At 41.0% G+C, this 26,520-nt stretch overlaps 1 protein-coding gene across 2 annotated transcripts in view; it reads right to left on the bottom strand.

Annotated features, from left to right (window-relative positions):
• Positions 1–12,844: 12,844 nt before the first annotated feature.
• JADE1 (jade family PHD finger 1) overlaps positions 12,845–26,520 on the bottom strand; it is a 70,836-nt gene continuing 57,160 nt past the window's right edge. Inside the window, exons 9-11 of one of the 2 annotated variants that reach the window (XM_006901162.1) lie at positions 24,555–25,076; positions 18,526–18,643; positions 12,845–14,726 (exon numbers count right to left, since the gene is read on the bottom strand). In XM_006901162.1, the coding sequence (XP_006901224.1) occupies positions 13,816–14,726; positions 18,526–18,643; positions 24,555–25,076 (1,551 nt within the window). In that variant the 3' untranslated portion in view covers positions 12,845–13,815. The remainder of the gene's footprint in view (positions 14,727–18,525; positions 18,644–24,554; positions 25,077–26,520) is intronic. The other variant, XM_006901161.1, reaches the window with a different exon arrangement.

Consider the following 26,520-nt stretch of genomic DNA (forward strand, 5'->3'; position numbering starts at 1 on the left):
ATCAGCTCCTGGCCTAGTTTTCACAGCTGATATTGAGCTTCTCCAGTGGTTCTTTCCACATATGTAATAATCGATCTGATTCCTATGCATACTATCAGGTGAGATCCATGTGTATAACCTGCATTTATGTCTCTTATAAAATGTATTTGCTGTGAATAAGTCATTGATTGTGCAAAATTCAATCATTCTATCTCCAGCTCCATTTCTGTCACCAAGTCCATGTTTTCCAACTACTGAATCTTCTTCTCTGTTCCCAACTTTTGCATTCCAGTCACCCATTATTATCAATGCATCTTGATTGCATGTTTGATCGATCTCTGACTGTAAAAGTTGGTAAAAATCTATTTCCTCTTCTTTGGCTCTGGTTATTGATACATATTTCTAAATGATACTGGTATTCACTGGCCTTCCTTGTATGTGTATGGATATTATCCTGTCACAATATTGTACTTCAAGATGGATCTAGAAATGATTAAAAAAATACAGCTTGAATTTTAAAAAAATACAAATATTTACATGAAGAAATAGATACTCTTTGATAGCTACCAGAGAGAGAAGAAGCATTAACTAAATGGTGGTGGTGGTTGTTGATTGCCATCAAGTCAAGCATGATTCATAGCAACCCTATAAAGAAGAGACCTGAAGCCTTTCTATAAGTATCGTCATTTTTCCACCTTCATAGTTTCCAGGGGCATGTGGGTTAGGAAGTAGGAAGTAGATGCCACTCCTGCTTCCAAAACTAGATGGTTGTTGTTGTTGTTATGTGCTGTCAAGTTGCTTGCGACTATTGCAACACTAATGTTCAACAGCCCTAAATCCTGCTCTATCCTGTGCTTGCGCTGTCCCTCTACCCTCCCAAATATGATGTCCCTCTCCAAGGACTGATCCCTCCTTGGAACGTGTCCAAAGTATGTCAGATGGAGCTTCAGAATCCTTGCCTCCAAGGAGCAGCCTGGTTTCACTCTCTCTAGGACAAACCTGCTTGTTCTCCTAGCAGTCCATGAGATATTCAACACTCTGCTCCAGCACCACAGCTCAGATGCATCGATTCTCTATCATCCCTACTCATTGTGCAGCTCTCTGACACATAGCACACAATTGTGAAGACTAAGGCTTGCATCAGGTGCACCTTAGTCTCCAGACTGATGTCGTTGTTCTTCAGTACTCTAGAGAGGTCCCTGACATCTGAATTTCCCAATGCAATTCATCTCTTGATTTCCTGGCTGCTGGTACCAAGAGTGTTGATTGTGGAGCCAAGTAAACTAAAACTGTTAGCTAAATCTCTTCACCATCCATACTGATGCTGCCAATTGGTCCGGTGGTGAGAATCTTTGTTTTCTTGATGTTGAGCTTCAATCCATATTGAAGGCTGCAGTCCTCTACCTTCTGTAGCAAGTGTTTCAGGTCCTCCTCAGTTTCAGCAAGCAGGGTTGTGTCATCTGCGTAACGCGGATTGTTGATGAATCTTCCTCCAGTACTGATGCTGTATGCCTCCTCATACAGCCCAGTGTCCCAGATGATCTGTTCTGCATATAGATTGAAAATGTATGGAGACAAAATACATCTATGATGGACACCCTTCCTGATTTTCAACCATGCAGTCTCCTTCCCCTGTTCTGACAACTGCCCCTTTTTCCAAGTATAGGTTTTGCATAAGCACAATCAAATGTTCTGGGATTCCCATTTTTCTCATAGTCAGCCACCGTTCATTGTGGTCTACACAGTCAAAAGCCTTTGCAGAGTCGATGAAACAAACTCTCTGCTTTCAGTCAAGATCCATCTGACGTTAGCTATAATATCCCTAGTATCACGACCCCTTCTAAACTCAGCCTGCACATCTGGAAGTTCTCTGTTGACGTGTTGCTCCAGTCATTTTTGGATAATTTTCAGCAGAATCTTGCTTGCATGTGATATTAAATTTATTGCTCGATAATTTTTACACTCAAGTCACCTTTCTTTGGAATGAAACAAATATAGATCTCTTCGAGTCAGTTGGCCAACTGGCTGTCTTACAGATTTCTTGGCACAACTTAGTGAGCACATCCAGGGCAGTGTCTGTTTGTTGAAATATGTCAATTGGTATGCTGTCAATTCCTGGGGTCGTGTCCCCCCTCCCATTTCTTTCAGATCAACTTGAACTTCCTCCTTAATCACCCCAGGCTCTTGCTTATCCGTTGTTTGATGAAATTCTTCTGTGTCAGGCAATTCCTTCTGGTACAGTGACTCTGTATACTCCTTCCATCTTCTTTTAATGCTTCTTGGATCAATTCACATTCTGCCCAAAGCATCCTTAAGTATTGCCACTCATGGCTTGAATTTTTCAGCTTCTTCAGCTTAAGAAATGATGAGTAAATTTGGCCCCTTTGATTTTCTGACTCCAGCTCTTTGCACATTTTATTATAATACCTTGCTTTGTCTTACTGAGCTGCCTTTTGAAATTTTCTGTTCAGCTCCTTAATCTCTTGCTTTCTTCCTTTAGCTTTGGCTTCTCGGTGCTCTAATGAAATATTCAGAGTCTCATCTGACATCCATCTTAGTCTTTTCTTTCTCTTCTGCCTTTGTAATGATCTTTTGCATTCTTTATGGATAATATTCTTGATAACTTCCCACAGCTCATTTGTTTTCTGTTCATTGGTGTTAATTCAGGTGAAGAGTTAATAAACTGTTCTGCAATAGCAGATACAACTAATGAGAGATAAAAAGTGTGAAAGTGTGAGTAGTAGACAGGGGTACCTGTGGGTAAAGAAAGTCATACAGGAGTATACTCACATAGGTATGGTAGTAGCCATTTCTACATACGTGTTTATAAATTTATATATATATATTTCTATATTTTTATATATTATAAATGACATACATATCAGAGAGAGTGAGAGCGAGAGAGCACCCCCAGAGGGGACAGATATAGAAAGTAATATGAAGACTAAACCACTCAACTAGAAAGCAAAGAGCCACAGTTTCAGGGGACTTCTGTGCCAGCTGTCAAAGCACAGTTCATAAAGGTAATACTCTTTCTAGTTGATGAGTAGAATCTGAAATCTTTAAAGTGTCCATCTCAAAAGAAATTGTTGGTCTTGTTCCATCTAGTGCAAAGGAGAATGAAAACATAATTAGTCCAGGAAGGAATTAATGCAGATTAACAGTGACTGCAGGGAGCTCTGGTGGCCTAGTGGCGAGAAGCTGGGCTGCAATCACAAAGGCACACCATTCTAGTTCACCAGCTGCTCTACGGAAGAAGGATGTGGGCAGTCTCGTCCCATGCAAATAACTGCCTCTGAAAAACGACTAAGGGTCTGCTATGAATTGGTTCTGATTTGACGGTACACAACAACAATAGTGACTGCAATAATGGGCTCAGATGTGTCAAGAGATGGCGAGGATGACACAGGATAGGATAGGACAGAGTTCAGGTCTGTAGTTCATAGAGCAGCATTGATTTGTAGTCAACTCAACAGCACTAACAATGGCCCGTATGAGCCACGGCTTCCCCTAACCTGAGACCAGAAAACTGGAAGAGTGGATGGTGTCCAGTTATCATCACTAATCGCTCTGATCAAGACTTCAATAGAAAGTCTCAGTTAGAATGGGTAAAAAGGTAACTCAAAAGTTTAAAAAATCAAACAAAACACCAGACTTACTGGTCTGAAACAGACCAGAGGAACCCTCCAGAATATTGCCCCAAAACAACTTACTAAAAAGAAGACACTCATAGAGGCCACTTTTCAGCCAAAGACAGACAGACACACACACACACACACACACATACACACACGTTTGCCTCACCTGCCACAACCGTTCAGCCAAATACACGATTAAAACAAACAAGAGAACCATGAAAAATGCGCTGCTGTAACAACCAGCTATAAGAGACAAAAAGGACAGCATCTGCCCAAATCCATGACATGAAGACAGGAAGGGAAATGGAAACCTGAGATATAAAAAGAAATGGGGAACCCAGGGAAGAGACATTACAGAAAATGCAACCATTGAAACACCACAATTTGTATATGAACTATTTAAAAATGTTAAACTTTGACCTAAAGCACAATAAAATATTTTTTAAAATAATACTTTCAGTTATGAAAACCAAAGTTTCTTTTCTTTCTAATAACAGTGTTTATCCTTGTGCTTATAGTAGGTCTGTACATATGTGCATTTGTGTGTATGGGTGTAGTATGCAACTAAATTAATTAGCTAGTTATGCTTAGTCTTTTAACTAGCACATTAATATGATTTAAGCCAACATTATTAACTTTACTCTCTAGGAATTCACTCCTCACTAAAAATCACATCAATTACATGCAGTGAGCTATTTTTATATTCCAGGAGTTAAAAGAATCTAAGGTGCCATAAATGGCTTGGATTGACTCTCATCTCTCATCTGTGTGCCTCAGTTCTCTCATCTGAAAAAATTGGGTTAATAAGAGGACTAAACATAGTAATGTATGTAAAACATAGACTAAATGCTAACAACTGATAATTTCTTTTATATTATTGACGGCTTTGGTGGCTGAGCGGTAAGAAATTGTGCTTCAATCTCAAAAGCACTTGTTTCAAGTCCACCAGCTGCTACATGGAAAAAGGGTGGGCATTCTCCTCCCTGGTGATTTACTGCCTCTCAAAACCTACCAGAGCGAGTTATGCGTCTGTTCCTACTCGACGGCACACAATAACAATTCCAAACAGGGAGGGAGCTCTGGTGGCACAGTCCATAGGGAGTGGCACTGCTGACTCAGAGAGGCAGAATTTCTCTGGTGATTCTAATTCACCAACAGCTCCGTGGGAGAGAGATGGACACTCTTCTTCTCCGGCGATTTACAACCACAGAAACCTGCTGGGGGGTCAGCTAGGAGTCAATTCCAATTAGATGGCAAGGAGTTAATTCTACCAGACAGAACCATTGGCCTATTCATTCTTTTCTTGGCACCCAAAGTTATCTGAGTTTGCAAATATATTTATAATTCAATTATATCAAATTATCAACAGAAGACTCACCAGATGGTTATTTCTTGATTGACTCTTGGAAACAGAAACCTTGGTTTCAAGCTACCTCACTGTTCTGACAGCACATCAGCCCATCCCCACTCCATCATTTTCTTACCAGTATAAGCATCATTAAAACACATGAGACATGATACTTGCTCTCAGGGAAAATCAAACTACAACAGTATGTTAGAGAGAACATTATGATACAAGGTTATCTGGAGAGAGCCACTTACTCATGAAAAATATTGAAAACTCATTCCAGAAAGGTTAATGGTTGAGCTATCTTGAAAAATAAAACAATGTTCTCTAGGTAAAGAATAAAGTATTCTGGATAAAGGGAGCAACATAGAAAAATCACAGAACAAAGAACACAGTACATTGTAGAAACGGCAGTAACTCATTAATGTCTGATTATTAAGGCTCATGGAAGCAACAGTCATGAAATCTAGCTTTGGGCAAATCTGCAAAAGGTATTTCAAATGTTAAAAAAGCAAAGTTGTCACTTCAAAGACTGAACTGTACCCGACCCAAGCCGTGGTACCCTGAGGCTCTGGGCTTGCAAAGAGGATGTCCTGGTGACTCCCATGGGACCCCAGTGCCCCAGGGAGGATGATGCCCCTGAGGGGAGGTCCGCGTCCCTGGTGCCTGCTGCTGTTGCCAGCTGATAGTGGGCACCATTCATACCCATGGCTACCAGCCTCCAGGGTTTCTGTTTTCTATTTCTGTGATGCTGAAGCTATGCTATCATATTTAAAATATCAACAGGGTCACCTATGATGGACAAGTTTCAGTAGAGCTTACAAACTAAGCAGCAGGACTGTCTATCCACTTATGAAACAGAAGATTTTTAAAACCCTATGAATAACAGAGGGACCTTGTTCGATATAATACCAGAAGTAGAGCGCCTCCGATTTTAAGGTAATAAATCAGATTTCAACTCAATAAATGAGTAACAGCTTCAAACATCCATTAATAATTGGATCATGGAATGTTATGAAGTATGAATCCAGGAAAATGGAGGTGGTCAAAATGAAATGAAATCCATAGAGATGGACATCCTAGGCATTCATGAGCTGAGCAGGCCTAGTATAACCCACTTTGAGTCTGACAATTATGACTTATTATGCCAGGAATGTCATAATGAAAAGGTTGCAGCCATCATCAAAAAGAACATCTTAAAACCTGTCCTGAAGAACAAGGCTGTGTGTGTTCGGAGACTATCCGTGTCCTTACATTGAAGACCTATTAATGCAGCTCTTATACAGATATACACATCCCAACCTCTAAAGCCAAAAACTAAGAAACGGAGGACTTCTACCAACTTTCACAGTCTGAAATTGACTGAAATGCAAATAAGATACATTAATAATAATTGGTGACTAGATTGCAAATGGTGGAAACAAAGATGAACGACTGGTGGTTGGGGAAAATATTGACGGTGGAGTGAGGCTGGAGATTGAAAATGGGATTTTGTACAATCATAAATTTCAGTTACTTTCTTAAAACAAGCAATTATATACATGGACTTCATATAAGGTACTTACACGGAAAGAACAGAGTTGACTAATCTGTGGAAATGAAGCAGCTCACCATCAAGAGTCAAAACAAGGTCAGGTGTTGACTGTGGAACAGACTATCAATTACTCATGTGCAATTTAAAATTAAACTGGAAAAAAAAAACCCAAACCCAAAACATCCTAAGTCCATAATAACCAAAATATAATCTGCAGTCTATCTCATCTGACTAGATTTGATGCACTGAACACTAATGATAGAAGACCAGGTGATTTATGGATGATATCAAACATATCATCCATAAACCAAGAGAAAGATCACAACAAACACAGGGGAGAAAGAAAACACCAAAATGGATATAAGAGAAGACCCTAAAACTTGCACTAGAACATAATAGAGTCTAAAACAAACAGAAGAAATTCTGAAGTGAGAGAGATAACATATTATGGATAACATTGAGAAGGATGGAGTCCCAGAACACTTGATTGTGCTCATATAAAACCTATACATTGCAGTTGTTCAAACAGAACAATGGTTTAAAATCAGGAGGGTATCTGAGTTGTTCAAACAGAACAATGGTTTAAAATCAGGAGGGTATCTGAGTTGTTCAAACAGAACAATGGTTTAAAATCAGGAGTGTATTTGAGTTGTGCAAACATGGGTTTAAAATCAGGAGTGTATCGGCCTGGATTCTTTCTCCATACCTATTTAATTATTTGCTGAGCAAATAATTTCAAGGAGCTGGACTAGATGAAGAAGAATGTGGGCATCGGGATTGGAGGAAGGTTTATTAACAATCTGCATTATGCAGATGGCACAACTTTGCTTGTAGAAAGTGGACCTGAAGCGCCCGTTGCAGATAAATGACTGTAGCTTTCATGTGGATTACATCGCACATCAAGAAAACAAAAATGCTTACTGCTGTACCAATAGGCAACATCAGGATAGATGGGGGAAAAGATTGAAGTTGTCAGTGATTTCATTTTAACTTGAATCCACAATCAACACCCATGGTAACAGCAGTCAAGAAATCCCGACATGTTGCATTGAGAAAATCTGTCAAATAATGTTGCTAAAAGCAACAATGTTTTTTAAAGACCAGTGTGGACCTGAACCAAGCCATGGTATTTCCATTCCATCTGAAACCTGGACAATGACAAAGGAGGACAGAAGAAGAATCGATGTCTTTGTAGTTTTGGAGAGGAACACGGAATATCCCTTGGACTACCAAAGAACAAGTTAGTCTGTCTTGGAGGAAATGTAACCAGGGTGCTCCCTAGAGACAAGGGAGAAGCTTCATCTCACATACTTTAGGCATGTTTTCTGGCAGAAACAGTTGTTGGAAAAGACATCATGCAATATCATCACACAATGGTGAAGTGTCTGAAGGAGGAAACCCCTCAAGAAGATGAAGTGACACGACGGTGACAATGGGTTTGAGTGTAATTAGAGATCCTGAAGATGGTGCAAGGTTGCCATGAGTTGTAATAATCTCAGAGGCACCTAAAAGTAACAACATATGCATGCGAAAGCTAGACAAAAAGAGTCTGAAGAAGAGTTTATATAACTTAATTATGCTGTGGTTGAAGAATGTGGAATATACCTTGGAATGTCAGAACAAAAAATCTGTCTTGGAAAAAACCACAAGCAGAATACCTCTTAAAAGCAAGTATGGGGTGATGTTATCTCACATACTTTGGACATATTATCATGATAGACTAGTCACTGAAGAACATAAAGCTTGATACAGTAGGAGGTCATCAAAAAGGATAATTCACACAAGAACATGGAACAGCCCAAATGTCCAACCACAATAATGGATTGAGAAAGTACGGTACATTCACACAATGGAATGCTACACAGCACACAGAAGCAATGATTTTGTAAATCACTATCTAACTTGGGAGGGACTGGAGAGCATTATGCTAAGTGAACTCAATACCATAAGGATAAATACTGTATGAGGCCATTATTGTAGAATGAGCACCAGGCTCCAAGGGGGAGGGGAGCAGAGAAGATGGGCGCAGAGGGGGGTTATTATGCCATCGGGAGGCATAATTTGATGGGTGCAGGGGGGGAGTGAAGAAAATGGGAAAGATCTGGTACGGGAAAAAGAATGCATACAAACTTTGTAAATAAAGCAGTATTTTATAAAAGAATCATAGAAAATGTATTTTAACAATGTATAAATTGTAATTAATGTCATAAAAATAAAATGTGTGAATAGTTGAATAGAAAAAAAATAGTTCAATGTGATGGATTAACACAGTGGATGAAATAGTGGGCTCACACAGCAGTGACTGGGAGAATGGTGCGATCTAACTCTGTTATAGCTAGAATTGCTCTAAGCCCAACACAAGCCTGACAGCATCTGACAAAATAGCTTGGTAATTGTGGGCTGAGAAGGACCAGGACCCAGGGGACTCCACAGAATGACAGACGTTTTTATTATGGGATCATTATTGGAGAAACTGAAGCCAAATGGTGAAGGAGAGCTTGATTTCAGCAAGACTTCAGGCATATAGGTAGTCGATGTAGCAACCTAGGCAAGAAATGAAGTCTGAACTATCATCTGCTAACCAAAAGGTCGGCAGTTTGAACTCACCAGCTGCTCTTCAGGAGAATGTTGAAGCAATATGCTATTGTAAAGATTCACAGCCTTGAAGATGCTATAGTTCTGCTGTGTCCTATAGGGTCATTATTGGCAGTTTCATTTCTGTGGGATTTTGTTTGTTTGTTTTATCTGGCAAATAGAAGTGGGATTGAGAGAAGTGAAACTAGGGGAGATAGTAAGTACAGCACAAAGGCCTTCATCACCACTTGGCTGTAGGAGTTGAGTAAGAAAGAACCCACATTGTTTTCCCAGGTTTCAGGCTTGAATGACATTCACCAAGGTAAGATACAGAAGGTTGTGTTCCAAATTTGCAAATACTTGTATACATCCAATAAGAAATGCCCAAATAATAACTCAGGGAAAGCCGGACTGCAAAGATACCAAACTCAGAAACATATGGTTGTTGAAAGTGAATAACAAATTTACAGTGACTGCACCATCAAACTTCTTCTATTCTCCCCCTCACTAGAAGGCAAAATCTAACACAGCTCTGAACATTAAGAGGAAATCATATTGACGATTTCAACCTTGAAATTCATTGCAAAGTTTGTTGCAGATGGTTAATGTTTCAAAGGTAGAAACCATTTTCAAGTGACTGGTGAAAACACGAGCATGGGTCCCTTGCGCCACATTCCCCAATTCTAGATTGCAGGATTGCCAATGACAGGCCTTTCCTTGGGCTCTCTGGGGGACTTTCCCGAGGGAACTATTGTGGTTACTCAACTTGAAGACCTTGTAGGAAGAATCAGTTATTTCTCTCTGGGGCCTTACTGAGAGCAAGAAACACAGAAGTAAAGAGTCACCAAAGAGGGACAAGGAGACATAAACATGCTTCCAGCCAAATGTATGTATAAACTACGAGGCTTTGCTTATGATTTTTTAAAAATTTTACAGAAACTCGATCTGCACAGTCCTGTTGTGGCCCCTACTTGTTATTATCGAAATGAGAATGAATGGTTCACACCAGTTGTGTTGCTCCCAAAACACACAAAAAAGTGCAGTTCGTTAAATAGTAATTTCTACATATTGTGGTTTTATGAAGACTGTTTCAGGCCCATTTTTGCTAAACCAGATGCCATCTGGTGTTGGATATTTTTTTATTGTTGTTCCTGGATCTCATGTTCCTAAGTTCTGTGATATGAAAACATTTAATAAAACTGTCTTTGAAAAATTATGTTTAAGTACCTTATAATTGTGACCTTCCTATTACTGAAAAGTAACATGTTTTCCATCAGATAGTTATGTTGCAAAAATCAATGTTGTTCCTAATTATAATAAAAATAGCTTACAATTTGTTAAATGACCTAGTATCAGATGCTCTAAGAACTTACTTTAAATATTCTATCAACCATGGGCTGTTACGCTCTTTTCCCAGATGGGAAAACTGAGGCTTACACAAAAAGGATACACATAGTTGTATCCCACAGTTGTACAATAAATTAGTTTGGCATTTAAATTCTGATTTAGTCTATGTTATTTCATCAGTAAGTCCCAAAACTGTATCCTGGAAGGAAGGAACTTCAGGTGGGAAATCAACATGTTAGTACATTTCAGTCTCACCATCAGAATTAAACGAGAAAGTGATCCAGTGAATCCGGAACTATTCTGCTGTTACCAACCTCCCATTTCTGATCTAAAGTTTGACACACAAGTACCCACTCAGGACTGCTAAATAATATACATCTTTACATATTTAGCAAAAGCAGATTTCAAGACACTTTGAAATGTTCTGCAAAATGTACAGCATTTATTCACATACAGACAAAAAGGCACAAATTCTACTAAATAGTTCAACAAAAAAATACAGCTGTCCTCAACTAGTTTTATAAATACTTTCAAAAAGAGGATAGAAATAAATACAGGATTGGGCCATGTAATATAAAATAGTCATCTCTACATATACTTTGTTTAATTTCTGATTTTTAACGCTTCATGCACCTTTTTTTTTTTCAATTTTAGCTGAATGGACACCAAGCTAGGCACATAGTGAAAAATCCTCTGTACAAGGTTACAAATGTAATGACAAGTTTGTCCATTTCAAAATAATTAAGATTTGTACACAACACATATAACCCTTCATTTAGATTGTGTTTATAACCTAACAAATGACATTCCAGGCAACTTACAAAAGTTTAACTAGCCTACATTTTGACATAATACATTAATCATAATCAAAGATTTTTCTTGGTCAGGATGCACAAGGAAAGATAAAGCTAAAAGAAAACAAATTTTTTGTTGTTGTTTTAAAGAGAAAAAAAAGCAAATGGTTCTGTACTAATAGAATGCAAGTGGGAAGGTTGACTTGGTTGCTGCTTATGGCCACCTCATACAGAGTTCCCAGCGTGACATGAAACTACCTTACAAAGCTATCATTATACTGTCAGAGAAACCGTGCTCCATACCATTTGCATTTCAAAGCAGGAAAAAAAGTGTGGGCTTTCTTATTTTTTTGTGTGTGTGTTTAGTTTTTGTATGGGTTTTTAAAAAAGTATTAGTTTTTTGTGGTGGTTTTTGTTTGTTTTTTTTTTTTTTTTTTGGTTCAGCATAACTTGGAACGTTTGAAAGCTTTTCAACCTAAATGTGGGGGAAAAACAGGTAAGGCATTATTTTTGCACAAAACTAGCATTCCTAATAGTGCAAATGATCTGGGACCTCTTGAAATGGTGAGAGGTCATATACTTATTAGAATTTAGATTTTCTTTCTATGGCTTGACAAATCATCCCTCTATAAATCCTACTTTCATCCAGAGCTGTTGCTGTAGTCAAAAGAGAACTATAGATAGAATTCACTTTCTCCTGAATCCAGCTAAAGGGTTTTGCTAATAGGCCAAAAAGGGGGGGAGGGGGAAGAATTCAGATTTTTAAAAAATTATTTTACAAGTGAATGTACAACCTGGATTCTTAAGAACTTTCTAATATCTGTAGCAACAAGCGTATCTGGACAGCCGTCCTTCAAAATGAGCCCCATCACTCAAAAATAGTCTAAAAACCTGGTTCTTTCTTTCCCCTCCCCTGAATTAGCTACTAAAATGTACTCAACATGTTAAGACTTGGTTTGAAAATGTCACACATACAATGGGGATGTATCAGATCTATAATTTGATCATCTGATAAAACTTGCATAGCAAGATGGAATTCAAATAAGCCTTTTTTTGTTGTTGACAATCATCTGGAAGACTTGAACATTAACTACAGAACTCAAGCACTGTTCATTACGTATCAGAATGTCCCTGCCATATGGAAACAGATGTATAAATGAATCAGGATCTGAATACTGACATTAACAAACTAAGGGGCAGATTAGGGAAGGAGCTGGGCTTGTTCCAAGTGCCCATAACTCTAAATCTCATAGCTATTTAAACTTTCTTTCTCTTAAATTTGATTCACAACTACATTGAATTCCAAAAAAAATTAACAGGACCTTAACACTATCCACTGTCTTAATACATACGCACTGTAAGAAGTGCAAAAACAACACATTATACTCAAATTTAATGCTAAATTATTGCTGATCACTTACTAGTTATTGCCATTTGCTATTAGAAAGTCTAAGTTACGAATAAGAGCTTAGATCTCCGACTCCAGAAAACTTATTCAAGGGTAGACCTCAACCTCTTTCCTGTATAATCTTGTGATAAGAACTTATCGCAACTTACTGCCTTTCTATTGTTTTTAAAATATAACCTACTTTGCTTTTTTTCTATTTTCCTTTTTTACCCTTCTCCTCTTTTTTTTTAAAGAAATCTGTTCATGGTGGAAGACCAGATTCCCTAACATATGCACTAGTGGTTGAATCCACCAGTCTGGAAGTTTCTCAGCCTGAACTTGAACAGCCATTGCATTATTGGAAGCCAGATGGCCAAATGTGGCCAATGGCTAGGGAAATCCTAAATTGGCCCAAGGGCCAGTGGTTAGGGAAAAGCAGGGTCAAGAGGACTAAGTAAACATTGGACCTCAACTGCCCTTCCTCCTAGACAGAGCTCTCTTAATGGCTTTACTCTCCACCAATCGTCTATCGACACCCACCCAAGGGACCTTGTGCTACATCATGTACCCTAGATCTCCACACTGCAGCAGCTCTATCCTGTCCTGTCAGCAATTCCAGTAATGACCTTTGCTTGAATTCTCTCTTCCCTATCTACTATATTTACACGAATTTCCTATGTACTAAAGTCTCTGAGCTGCTGCCTATACATGATAACACAACAAAAACAGCCTTGTGGGCCAAAGTATAGATATGATTTCAAGATCTACCAGTCTTGGAAAAGAAGTTTTATGGGCTATTATTAAATGGTGCATGAGAATTTCTCAAGAACCATGTTTGATACCGTACATATTCAGATAACCAAGAATTTGTGCTTTGGAAAGACTCGAGAGGGCAATAAAAATTCACCAGGCTTATTTAAGCCTTGCCCTCTTTGAAACTACGTTCATTCTCTTTTTAGTGTTGAATTCGGGTTCTACTTGGAGCAGTGTCATACAGTTAACAATCTACTCTCGTGTTTCCTCGGCAAGTTGCAAAATAACACAAATATCTCACAATGATTTATAAATGATTCGAAGGGGAAGAAATTGGTCTGGACTGCAAGTAAATTTGCTTGTGTTAGCTCAGGAGTAATGGATGGGCCTCCGTGTGCCCAGTGTGTGTACTGTCTTTGGGCACACACCCCCGACGGCCTCCCAGAGCTTCCTCTGCTCCTTCATGAAGCCAAGATGCTTCTCCTGATAATGTCTGTCCTCCTGGTGATAGTGCTGCTGGTGTGTATGCATTTCTTTTCTGACGCCTCGCTCTCTGAGTCACTCATTTCTACATCAGGGACATACCCATCATTCTCGTTGTCGGATTTTAATTTGCTTTTTGACCTTTCCTTGGTTGGAACTCGGCCTAAGCCCAAGTATGAGTAGTCTGAGTGCTGGTGGCAGGCCCCCTCGTGGGCCTCTCCCTGCTGCTGCCGCTCCCCCTTCTTTGGAATCCGGAATCCTCCCCAGTTCTTCACTGGGCTGGCAGGTGTTGTAGGCACTTTGACTGCAGTCTGGTTATAGTTTACTTTGACTAGGGAGCCATTGCACTTGGGCACTGTCTCCTTCCTGGTGCTGGGCGCCAAATGCCCCACTCCTGGGGAGGTGGCAGCTCTTGTGTTGTCCAGATGCCTCTGGGACACATCTGTGGACCTGAGAGGCTTGTGACTCTGTTTAAAAGGTTTGTCTTTTAAATCTCCCTTAATGAGATCACAATGAAAACGATTGTCTCTTCTTTTTCCATGGTCTGGCATCACCACACCATTTTTCTGTTGTGCTGATATGATACGTGCTTCTGCAAAGGTCTTTTCAAAACTCAAAAAGCTCTCTGGGCCCACCATTCCCTCCCTTCTGCCACATAGGTCTGGCTGCTTGAGCAGAGCTTTCCCTTCACTCCTGGTACTATTCTGCAAGAGATCTCGCTTGTGGGGCTTTTTCAGTGAATGGACCAAAGAAGTACCCATTTGTTTCCTGAAGAATGCAGAATGCCACTTCAAGTCCTCTATCTTAGGAGCATCGGGGCCCACAGAAGCACTGTTAAACAACAGCATGCTTTCCAGTGAGGAGGAAGAACAAGAGGAAGAAGGCACACCTAGAAGCACAGAAACACAAATGAAAATTAGAGTGGAAGGAAATCCAAATGAGGAAAGTTCAAGACCCCTCTAGGGTCTTATGCATGCACATTTCCCACTCAGTAGTATAACAAAACTCACACTACCTAGTCTTTAAAAGGGACTCTTAATTAAAAGATAAGAATTTGCATTGGATTTGTACATTCAACATGTATTTTCTAAATTACCTGCAGCTCATGTAATTTTTCACAAAACATTTTTTTTAAGAAGAATGGTTTCCTTCAAACAGATTAAATTATAGGATTCTCAAGGCGTAATCCATACATCAGAGGGCATCCATTCATTACGCCTCCTATAACCTCCATCCCTTGTTAGAGAAAAAATTCAAGATGCATTGCAATTCACCTTCCAGTCATCACTTTCCTTCTTAAAAAACAACAAACACCAGGAGCTAGGGCTTTTAAGTTTCTTTTACCAATAACCTCTAAGAGTTATTGTGTAAATAAAGTACATGTAAACAGATAAATTAAGGAAAGTAATTAAAATATCTGCCATAAAGTAAGTATTTAAAACATATTTACCATAGTAAAACAATAATAAATCTAAGTTCTATACTTTTGTTTTTACTTAAAAAACCTTCTATGTAGGAGTCAAGTGAATGATTCCATTTGAGGTAAGTTAAAATGGTATTTTTCAAACCTTTTTATGCACATCACAGGAGATCAATTTTGCGGCATGAATAAAAACTCACTTAATGAAATATTAGCTCTCATCACCTGATATGCACGCTGATATTTTCAATTCTACTTCACGTGCTCTTAGTTGCTGGTCATGATCTACCAAATTCATCTCACAACCCATTAATGAGTCATAACCCACGGCCTCAAAAACAATGGATGTGTTCATGAGAGACTGCCATGTATCAGGCAGTTTTTGTGGGTACCAGAGCCTCCAGTGTATCTCCAAAGCGCAGTTTCCATTTCTAGTTTTCTGCCTCCACAAAGGTATGAATAACCAAGAAAACAAGCGTTAGCTCCCCAGAGTTTGAGACAGGAGCCCATCATCTTACTGACAAGAAAGCAGAAATACAGCAAGCAAACCGACAGTATGATCACAGGTGACTACATTCTACAATCTTCTGGGTTGGAAATGCCTGCTTTCTCAGTGGTCAAGCACGACATTCACTCTTACTGCTGCAACTTAAGGTATTTCTCAGTTAACAATGGGAAGCAGAAAGGTAAAAGGGCCTGAGGATCTCCGAAATCTCCTTACTCTACTTGACTTCAGGTCCATGTCTCAGAAGGGCTCCTGATTCATGACCTCCATGGACAGTGAAGCCACAGAGTGCACTCAGTCAGATGTGTCCTTCAGCAGAATGGCCCTGCCCGTGCTCACAGTCACCCAGCAGAGTTTTAAATCATGGACTCCAAGAGACACCCTTAAGTCAGCCATCTGCTCAGCTTCACTTGGAAACATCTATCTCACAAGGCAGGAGCCTAACTTTCGGTATTAATAACAGCACAACTGAACATCTGAAACTACAACAAGGAAAAGAAAGGCACCCTCAAGAGATGTAGTCCCACCTCCTGTCATTTCTTGTAGCATGCTTCAGGAAGATTAATGTAGCCTTCACTCAATCATATACAGTCCAGTTCTTACCTCACCATGAAGGGAGGATTTGTTTTCCTTTTCTGGAACAGCAGTAGGACTTCTGAACACAAGAGCCCCATTATAGCTCTGTGACACAGAAATCTTCCTAACCTTGTTTGCAGTTCTATTCTTTCCCCCAAGTAAAAGCCTCAGCTATGAAATGCAACAAGCTGCCTACAATATCCATGAAAGATGACTCGAGTAAAATCCGATGAAAATGTTCTTTACAGACTTTTTTTTAGGTAATCCCTCATTACCTAACAAGAATCACAGCCCTTTGATGTCACAACTCCACATACACAACCTGCACAACAGCAGTATCTGCATCAGCAACCTTCTCTCCATGTGGTTATTTGCATAAAGACACAATGGCCCAGCCAGTGTAAAACAGATTATTCAAGTACGAGTATTGAAGAGTTGTATGTTCACTTAACCAAACAGCTTTTTAGAATATCGTAGTTTTAAAAATGCTTCAGGCCTTTTGTTCATAGGGTCGCTATGAGTCGTGCTTGACTCCACAGCAATCAGAAACAACAATTTCTAAAAATATATTTAAAAAAAAAAAGCTAAAGTCTAAACTCTGGCTAACGATATAACCTTGACACATCTGGAAAACATTTACTGTTACGGAGAAAATATCAGTAAGTCAGCACCAGTAAAACTATGTAACATTTCAAGAATACCATTAAAAACATCATAAGCAAGAAAGCTGTAAGCTTTTTTGTGTTTTTCAGCTGACCAATTTACTTAACAAAAATGCAAAACTCCTAGCTGACCTCCCAAAAGGTTTTAAGTAGATTATAAATCCTAAGGGAGCAACTTGCCCATTTTTCTCCCACAGAGGTGCTAGTGAAGTCAAAACATCAGAGATGCCACCTCTGGACAGCAGCTCAACTTCCACCAGAGCTATTTAACCTGTTATTATAAGCCATGGAGTAGAATCACCTCTCAGCGGAACCTCCAGCAGATGATCAGAGACAATAAATCACGTGAGAGGAGATGACCATCTTTCTCCTGCAGAGCAGCTGGTGGGTTCAAACCCTATGCTTTTGAGTTGGGAGTGTAGCTCCTTACTAAAGGCCACCAGAGCTAGTCACGTGAATATGGTTGATTATTAATAAGCCTCAAGTATATGGGTAGTTGTTATAAAGCCAGATTTTGGATTTCAACATAACAAGTTCTTTGTAAAGCTGACAAAGGCAGAAAAGAAAGCTCACACTCACTGTCTTCCACTCAAGTCCAGTCTGGGGTCTATCTCTTCCATGAGTATATGATTCTGTTCATCTACACTCAATGTATCTCCTTGGAAATCGTTCTAGCACATACTTTGTGGTATTTATTACATGGTGTTAGTGCTGTAAGGTCCTTTTTAAAGGCTGTGATCCTAGACCAAACGTCTAGTTTTTAACAGAAAAACTGAGCCCCAGTAAGGTTAAACAGTTTGCCCAACTTTGCCCCTTTCTCGAAGTCCAGTTAGAGAATAAGTGTTACTGGAGCGGGTGAAACCAGGCTGCTCCTAGGAGGCAAGGATTTTGAAGCTTCGTCTGACATACTTTGTGCATGTTTCAAGGAGGGACAAGTCCTTGGTGAGGGATGGCGCAAGAGACGAAGAACCTGGATGAGATGGGTTGACTCAGGGACTAGGATAATGGGGATAAGGGTGTCAGAGACAATGAGGTTGGCTCAAGAAAGAGCAGGATTCAGGGCTGCTGTCCATGGGGCCACTCTGATTCACAAGTGACTTGACAGCACATAACAGCAAACAAGCATGTATATGTGTCTTAAAAATGGCCTTGAGGTGTATTTTTCATGTTACAGGCAAATTCAAATGCTAGGTAACTTACTAACTCTTCTTAGGTACATCTTAACTGGAGACATTGCCATTTTACACATATTTGAAAACTGAAAAGCAAAAAAGTTGAGACTTGTGTTTTGTCTGTAAAAAGAACCCAACTTTGGGACCAGACTTAACACCTCTTTCCCTATACCATGATATCTTAAACACCTCGAGATTTTCCTTAAATATGAAAGGCTATGTTTCTCAGATTCTTCTCTAGGATATTTGAAAGAAAATAAGAAATTCTTATTTTGCTCCTAACCAAGAGTTATATACTCTACAGCCTTTTAAACTCCTGCCCTATATTTTGACCTACAAGGCTTAATGCATACCTGAAATTCTTTCTTGCTCCAAGAGCTTAGTGTAAAGATTGAATATCTGTTCCTGGACTTTGCACACAGATCGTTTAATCTTTTCCCTGCGGGTCACCATGTAAGTGAGGTTCCGAACCTAGAATGTAGAGAATAAAGATTCTAAGTAAGCATAACATCATGACAATACAGTGGCACTTTTACAAACAAAAAAAGACTTGAGAACTTGGTCTTGTTAGGGCTTTGACAGACATTTGAAATCAAAATGCACTTTAAACACTTTATTCATTCTTTAATCTCCTTTCAGGCTGCTAATACTCACACTGCCAGCCCAAAGAAATGTGGTACGAATCCACCAGCGGCTCCGCAGGAGAAAGATGGGCAATCAACTCCCATGCGATTTACTGCCTTTGAAAACCTGCTGGAGGGTCAGCTATGGGTCGGGTCCGACTCAGTGGTACACAACATATACCACCCCTTAATCCAGTCAGCAGCAACTCACGGCTGACTCTCCAGTGGGTTTTCAGGGGCACTAGGTTGCAGGAGAGTAGAGTGCCCGTCTTTCTCCTGTGGAGCTGCTGGTATGTTCAATCTTGAGTCTTTTGAGTTGGCAGCACAACTCCTTTCCACTAAGCCACAAGAGCCACGTAGCAACGCGGGAGAGCGTTAAAAAGCCCAGCCTGTTCATCACACATAGGCTCAGGCTGATCTTGGCAAAGAAGACAGTGTTCTCAGATTCAGAATGTGCAAGCTCTTCCATCCTCCAAGTTCTCTTCTTCCCATTCATTCTATTACAGGAGACTGTAGAGCGTTAAGAGGCCACCTCTGCCTCACTTCTCAAGTAGCTTCTTAAGATGCAACTAGGGAAGGACATAGTCAAGGGCTGTCAGGAGGAGTCACCTACAGGAATGTCCCTGCACAGGGTCAAATGGTTAACAAGACTCTAAGTCAACTTTGCCAACTGGACACTGACCTCTCAAATGCCTAGAGCTAAATGGAGAGGAGAGCTACTTCCAGCTTTGCCAGAGATTTGCGGTTGTCAATATTTTAAGTCCAGAAGTCTATATCAACACTTCAAAAACAGGAAAAAATGATCACCTTCTTTACACTTCATTTGTAAGTAACTGAACATTCAGTGCTAAGAGCTCTGTATCTGATGTACAATAACTGATGTCCTGTGTACATGCCATATTGTTATTTAACCATATTGGTATTTAGTCATTCCCCTTTTTAAAACCTATGTATCAGCCAACATCGAAGCAAAATTTATAGTCAATAAATCATCTACTCCTTTGATTCTAGTATTCTCCCCCACTGGCAAACCTGACTAGATTACATGGGCCTGAAAATACACCACACACAGGATATACAACTATACGTCACCTCATAAAGATGTAGACAAGACTTCCCAAATTATTTGTGGCATAAATATATAATCATGTACTTCCAGTCAGCACCTACCATTAATGAACTAGAAAAGCAAACCCATTGACATGGAGTAAATACCAGCTTATAGCAACCCTGTAGAACTCCCTCATAGGGTTTATAAAGCTGTAATCTTTAGACGCAGAATGCCATACAGCTTTCTCTGAGTGGTTGGTGGGTTCACACCTGACCTTTCATATGGCAGCTTTCATAGGGCTCTAACTTTTGTACTAATGGGACTCTTTCTTATTAACATTCCTTAAACGTCAAACTTGTTACTTTTTAATCACTCATGGTGACCCACATTTTAAGAGACTAGAACTGTACTGTTAAAGCTTTCCTGTTGTCACTGGGCCTGCCTGCCACCACAGAAGGGTGGGTTCACACTGCCAACCTTTAGGTTAGTAGCTGCGCAGGTACCTCAGTGACATAACTCTTCCAGAACTCACTTATGCTTAGGCAATCCCCTCCTTGCCACCTTGCTTTATATGGAAAAGATGTCACCAACCTCTTGTATATGGGTATGATGCCTGTCGTGTACAGACACTGCCCACTGGTAATGTGCATTCCCTCAGGTCTTATGTCCTAAGCCTTAACAAGTTGCTTTTCCCTCTGAACTGTATTCAAGACACTCTTTGCTTTCAAGATAAACAGAATGGGTTGCTGGCTTTCACATTTGCATCATAGTACAATACCCTGCCATGAACAGCAACACCAAGTAAGGGGCTTCTCAGGACCCTAAATGACTGGGGCTGTTAGAATCTTCTTTCATTTGTGCAGATTCCTTAACTTACCAGCACTTCTCTTTTTAATATTGTTTTTAAAACGTAAGACAAAAATCTCGGAGTAAATGTTATCTTGTGATCATTTGCCCTGATTAAGATGTGCTCCTCTCGTTTGACTAGGTTCATGCTCTCAAAGACAGCAAGTAGGTGGTCTTTCATGAGGTCCTGACCAAAGTGGGATGAAGTATTTGATAAATGTTGCTCCAGTCGGTTGAGATTTTTAGAATAGAAGCTCAAAGAGAGGAAAGGACAGAACCTGTATCCAGGACGATTCAAAATGTTCTGAGAACATAGATTTTTACAATATGACAGGGAATCTGCCATCTGGAAGTAAAAATGAAAACAAATTCTCTGATATCCCAGGAGTAGACAGGCTCTCAAACTCATATCACATATAAAGCTGAGATTACTTGTGAAAAGAAAAAGAAAAAATAGGGAAATAAAGAACTTGACATTTGTTATTCAAATTTAATTGTAATAGTAGTAACCACTCCCTTCCTTTCCCCCACCCCTGAAGAAGACTTCACTGCTAAAGTGGAAAAATTGCTTTTCTATTCCCCATGCTGATGAGAAATGCCTAAAAATAAACAAAACAAAAAAAGGAAAGGTTTTGTTTCGTTTTCAATTGGACTAACCTAGGGCTGGCTGGCCATACTTTAGAACTGCACCCTAAGTCTAGGAGCCTGGAACATCTCCCCTTACAGGGAAGCTTTCAGCAGTCGCCACTGTACAAAGAGGAAGTGAAGTTCCACGCTTCTCAAAATGTCTCTTCTCCCTGCCCTATATACTGATCAACCCAATTTCCTGCTAGTTTTTAACTTCTGACAGTTGCTAGCAAGGAAGTACCCAAATGAGCCAGCTTCTGGGTGTTCTCAGTCCTGTTAAACCTGAATGTTCACTTTCCCCTATTATAGCAGTGAGTGGTTGCCGGACTTGAGGAGGCATCAGGAACACTTGGGAAGCTTTAAACAGCTTGCTGGCAACTCCAGCCAATTTCCAGGCTGGGGTGGGGTCCACAGACTTGCACTTTCAGGAAGTTTCCAGACAATGCTGGCACTCTGGAAAATTATTGTCCTAAGAAATTCAGAATGGCTATCAAAAAGTTTTCTTGAATCTCAAAGACAGCTTGCAACATTCAAACCTCTGTTTTCAGTGAAGGACTGTAGCTTCTACAAGATTTTCAAAGGTGACCACTACACTGAGTGGTGAGTAGGACAATCCTCAACTGGCTCCCCTATCATTTCACTCCCCAAATGCTGCAGAGGTAGTATGCCTTTGTCTGATCAAGCAAACCTCACATATTCACTGCTTCCTTTAGAAGACAATGTTCAGGGGGAGAGTATCCCACCAGAGTGAAGGGGTAGCTTTGGGGATTCATCATGGCACTTTCCACAGCAGTGATCACATCTTCTGAAAGTTCTAGGTTCCCCAGGCCTCCCGTAAACCATGGCTGTCATCTAACTTCGAAATCCAGGACTGGTACCCAGGTGTGCAAGGCCCTAGGGTGTGTATTTGCAGGAAGGAGCAATTACCATAATCATTCATCAGTGTTGTTTGCATTTCTAATGAAGGCTACTCATTTGTTCGTTTAGGAATGACCATATGCCTGATTACAGTCACATGTGTTAACTGATTCTGAGGGCCTGCCATGAAATGATATTGTGTGAATTAGACAGAACTCTAACTTACTTGAGAAAACAAATTAGTATTATTGTCATATTGCTCTGATGAGCCTTTGACCGGATACAGTTAGTGTTCATAATTACAAAGAATTGTGACCCTCTCTGGGATATGACAAACATTTACATTATTTTACGCTTTCACCATCACATGCCTCATGGCAGATTTTTGTAACACTTTTTTCCCCACTAGTTTTAAATTGCCATAAAATTTCCTAAACTCTTAGGCTCTTCATTAAATTCAATGTAAGTAATGCCACACATGCGCGCACACACACAAATCCTATTTATTCCCTGTTTCTCGTACAGCAATGGTTTCTACTTAAAAAGCAACAATGACTCCAAAAAAGGTTCAGAATTTAATTGTAAATGCATGTTAATCTGAGTAACTTAAGCACAGAAAAGAGTTAGTACACCACAAGCATTTTCTACATTTTTATTTTGTGGTGATTGTGAGACAAACACAGTCCAAACATTAAGACTTCTCGTCCTCTCCTTCTGAGGACAATCTGACTCCATAGCTCATGCACCCCAATTACAGTGTTGTCAGACTGGAATATGGCTTCTCTGTAGGATTCCAACATATCCTGAATCCTTAGTTCTTACAAAAATGCCACACACAGATCTTTGAGAGACAAGGTCTTCTTTACACTCACCACCAGGGGGCAGATCGGAGCACAAAACCTCACAAACCCTTCTTCCAGTGGAGGCTGCCTAAGCCTGAAGCATCCACCTTCCCTGAGTCTTAAACTTGGTGCGCTGGGGTCAAGTCCTAAAATGATCTCTAATGAGCACTGAAAAATATTTTCACTCCTACACCATCTCTAACAGAGACAGGTCTCTGTGAGATCGGAATCTTTTGGTTCCATACTTTACATTTTCACTATTCTTTGCCCACAGTCCCATTTCAAATCACCCAGGAGTCAGATCCTCTCCCAGGCAGGTGAAAAGCTCCCACTAATAAGTTAGGTGCTTTGGGGAGACGCATTAACTGTTTCAGGCCACTTGGGTGCCTTTCAGTGCAGGCTGCTTCAGGCCTGAAAGCCTCAGTCCCACCTACTGTGCACTAATGAATTTAATTGTAGCCAACAGTCAAGGGAGTTAGAGAAGTTAACACAGAAGGTGCTGGAAGATGGCATCCCCAATTAGCAAGTCTCAGTCAGTAACTACCTGCAGGGAGCCAGAGGCCCTGGAGGCAACACAGCCCATCCCTAATTATTCTTGTAACATGAGGGAGGTCCAGCCTGGGACTCAAAGGTTAAGGGGAGACTGGGGAGGCACAAAGCAGCAAACCTGCCACAGGAGTGCCATCAGCTCTGGCAGCCAACAGCCATTACATTCAGCAGTCCAGAAGTGAGATAACCACAGATCTGTGGTGTGCTGAGCATTCCAGGGCTCCTCAGACAGCCCTGATGCCTATGTGCAACAGGAACCCCACCTGACACCTGAACAGACACACACAGCGACACACATGCACGCTCACACGCACACACCCACACAGAGTATGTACACAGCCTCGGTGATGACTTAGCACCTCACTGCCAGTAGTGTGTTCCATAACAAGAGATGCCTATGTATGTAGCTCATACACGTCAGCACTGGTACCCAGGCCTGCTCCATGACAGTACTGGGAAGGCCCCTTCCAATTAGCCAGGACACAAGGTGGATGGGGGAGAGGACTTCACTCACTGTAAAGAGCCCACTGCCAGCACCTAATAAGTATTTTCCCAGGCTGAACAAGAGATTTTCCTATGGCTGGCCCCCAAAAGAAAATCCATTCTCATTTTCTAACTCAATTTGTAAACAATTATGAACCTATGCCTTGGCCTTTATCCTAAGGCCCCTTTCCCTCTAGCTTCAGAAAGCAAAAGGGGAAGAAAGAGAGAGATCTCATTTGATCTTGCAGAACAACAATAAGGATTACTGGGAAAGTATTTTAAAAAAAATCACAGAGAAGTACGCCCTCTGTGGCAGTCTTGCACGTAAGTACAATGAGTTTACCAGCCCATATTTATATGTAACTGACACAACCTCATGCTGCAGTATGTACAAGGGGCTGAAAATAAACAAAACTGGCTATGATTTCTTGCTCTGGGCAAGCGTTCGACTCTTTGCAATCTTCTTCTCTATGTCACTATAAGGTGTCAGTGTCAATCATTACCCTCTCCAGGTCCTGCCGCAGGTGAGTGAACAGCTGCAGCCTCCTAAACAAGACATCCTGCTCCCGCTTCGCTAGATTGTCCTCTTCGTCTTTCTTTGGAGTAATCAGGGGCTTGTTGAAGTTGACCTTCCTCTTCAACTTCCAGTACTGATACAGGAAATCCACCACTTCCTCGGGCAGCCGCAGGGCCCTGGCCACATCCAGCAGGTTGACGAAGGTGTAGAACTCGTCCTCCAGCTGCTGCAGCTTCTGCTTGCGTACACTCACCCGGTGGGCCTCTTCCCGATTCTGCTCCAGACTGGCAAAGGGCTCCAGCGGGTTCCGGGGAGAACATTCAGGGGCCCCATTCTCCTGAGCTGCCCCCTCACCCCGATTCTCCTCGGGTTTCCTATGTGAGCTGTGCTTCGGGCAGTAGGACTTGAACTTCACTTCATCATTCTCCGCCAAGATGGTCTTCATCTCCAAGCCCCGATCGAAAGCACAGGTCACATGGAAGGCCGTGCGGCAGTTCTTCACAGAGCACTGACAGTGACAAACAGAGAATAAGAAAGAAAAAAAAAGATTACAGAGTGACAATGACAAGAGTCCCTCATACATGCACAGAGCCAGGTTCAGGTGTTCTTTATGACAGGAAAGGGAGCATGGACTAAACCTGGCAGCTCAAACCACTTTCCAAGTAAGGTAAGGTTTGAGACTAAGGGAGCTCTTCAGTGTAAAGGTTTCATAAACCAAAGCATAATCTTGTTAAAAACTGCCCATATTCAAGTTCCCTCTTAAAACAGAAACAATTATGCTAATGGCTCACGTGGTGCTCACTTATATACAAAAGGATGTATCCTTTTTATGCAGAGTAAACAGAGTCATTAATTTGGTTTTCCTTAAGATTTGAGTTCTTTTAGTGTTTACATAAAGAGCTTAGATGATAAGATGTTGCTCATGACAAGTGACTGTTAAGCCAATTTTTAAAAAGTAACATGAATCTTCATTTTTGTCTGCTGGACAAGAAAGGCCCCCAACGAGGAGGAAAAAAAATGGTACACTTCCTGGAAGTAGCACCTGGGGGTAAAGACTAGTGAACAAACATGAAAAGCCCCAGGGGAAGAGTGGGAAAGAATGGGAGACAAGTCAGCCGGACAGTGAGACACGTGAGACACAGCGGCTGTAGTGAGCTGGGACCTAATACTCAGTGCCCAGCAGGAGTGACTGCCTCAGTGTCATTTGGGGCTGCCTAAAGAGCAGCAGCAGAACTGAGGGACCCACTAACTGTGGTAGCCAGAGGTCAGCCTGGGGGCCAGGCATCATCAAGCTGCACTCCCCTTCCTTGGAGTTCACCTCTCCTCCCACTACTTAATCAGAGCTGGGATTGAGCGCCTTTGATCCAGACAACAAGGAGAGGCCCGCAAGCCAAAGGCCTGGCTGAGAGAAGTGATTAACTTCTCCCTGTCTGATCTTGCTGAGCAAATCCCTGGAAAGGAGGTTCCTTGTGGCGACTGAAGCCAGTCCCTTAAAAGCAGTGCTGTATTGTATGAGGCCAAGTGGTCCCCTGGGCGCGCCAGGGCTGCCGCTGGCAAGAGGAGCACAATCCAGTGGCTCCAGGCCAGCTGCAAAGCTTAATTAAACTCATTCAACAGACCCGGAATCGCATAACCACAAATGGCAGAGGCTGGGATTGGGGCCTCTTCCCCTGATCATGTTAGCATTCAAGAGGGACATTCTGCCAACACTGATGCCTTGCATTACTGTGAGGTCTCTCTTTCAGTCAAAGGTATAGGGAAAAAAAAATCCTCATCCTTCCACCAGACCCCACTACAAACACCTAAGGCACATGAACTAGCACAAATCTGTAACTTCATCTATAAATAACCACAATTCCAAAAAATGTGTCAGAATGGCTTTGGTAGCAGAACGAACACACACACACACACACACACACACACACACACACACACACACACACACACACACA

The sequence above is a fragment of the Elephantulus edwardii genome, unplaced genomic scaffold (genome assembly GCF_000299155.1).
Source record: "Elephantulus edwardii isolate Elephantulus edwardi_28Jun2011 unplaced genomic scaffold, EleEdw1.0 scaffold00311, whole genome shotgun sequence".
Classification (NCBI taxonomy): Eukaryota; Metazoa; Chordata; class Mammalia; order Macroscelidea; family Macroscelididae; genus Elephantulus; species Elephantulus edwardii.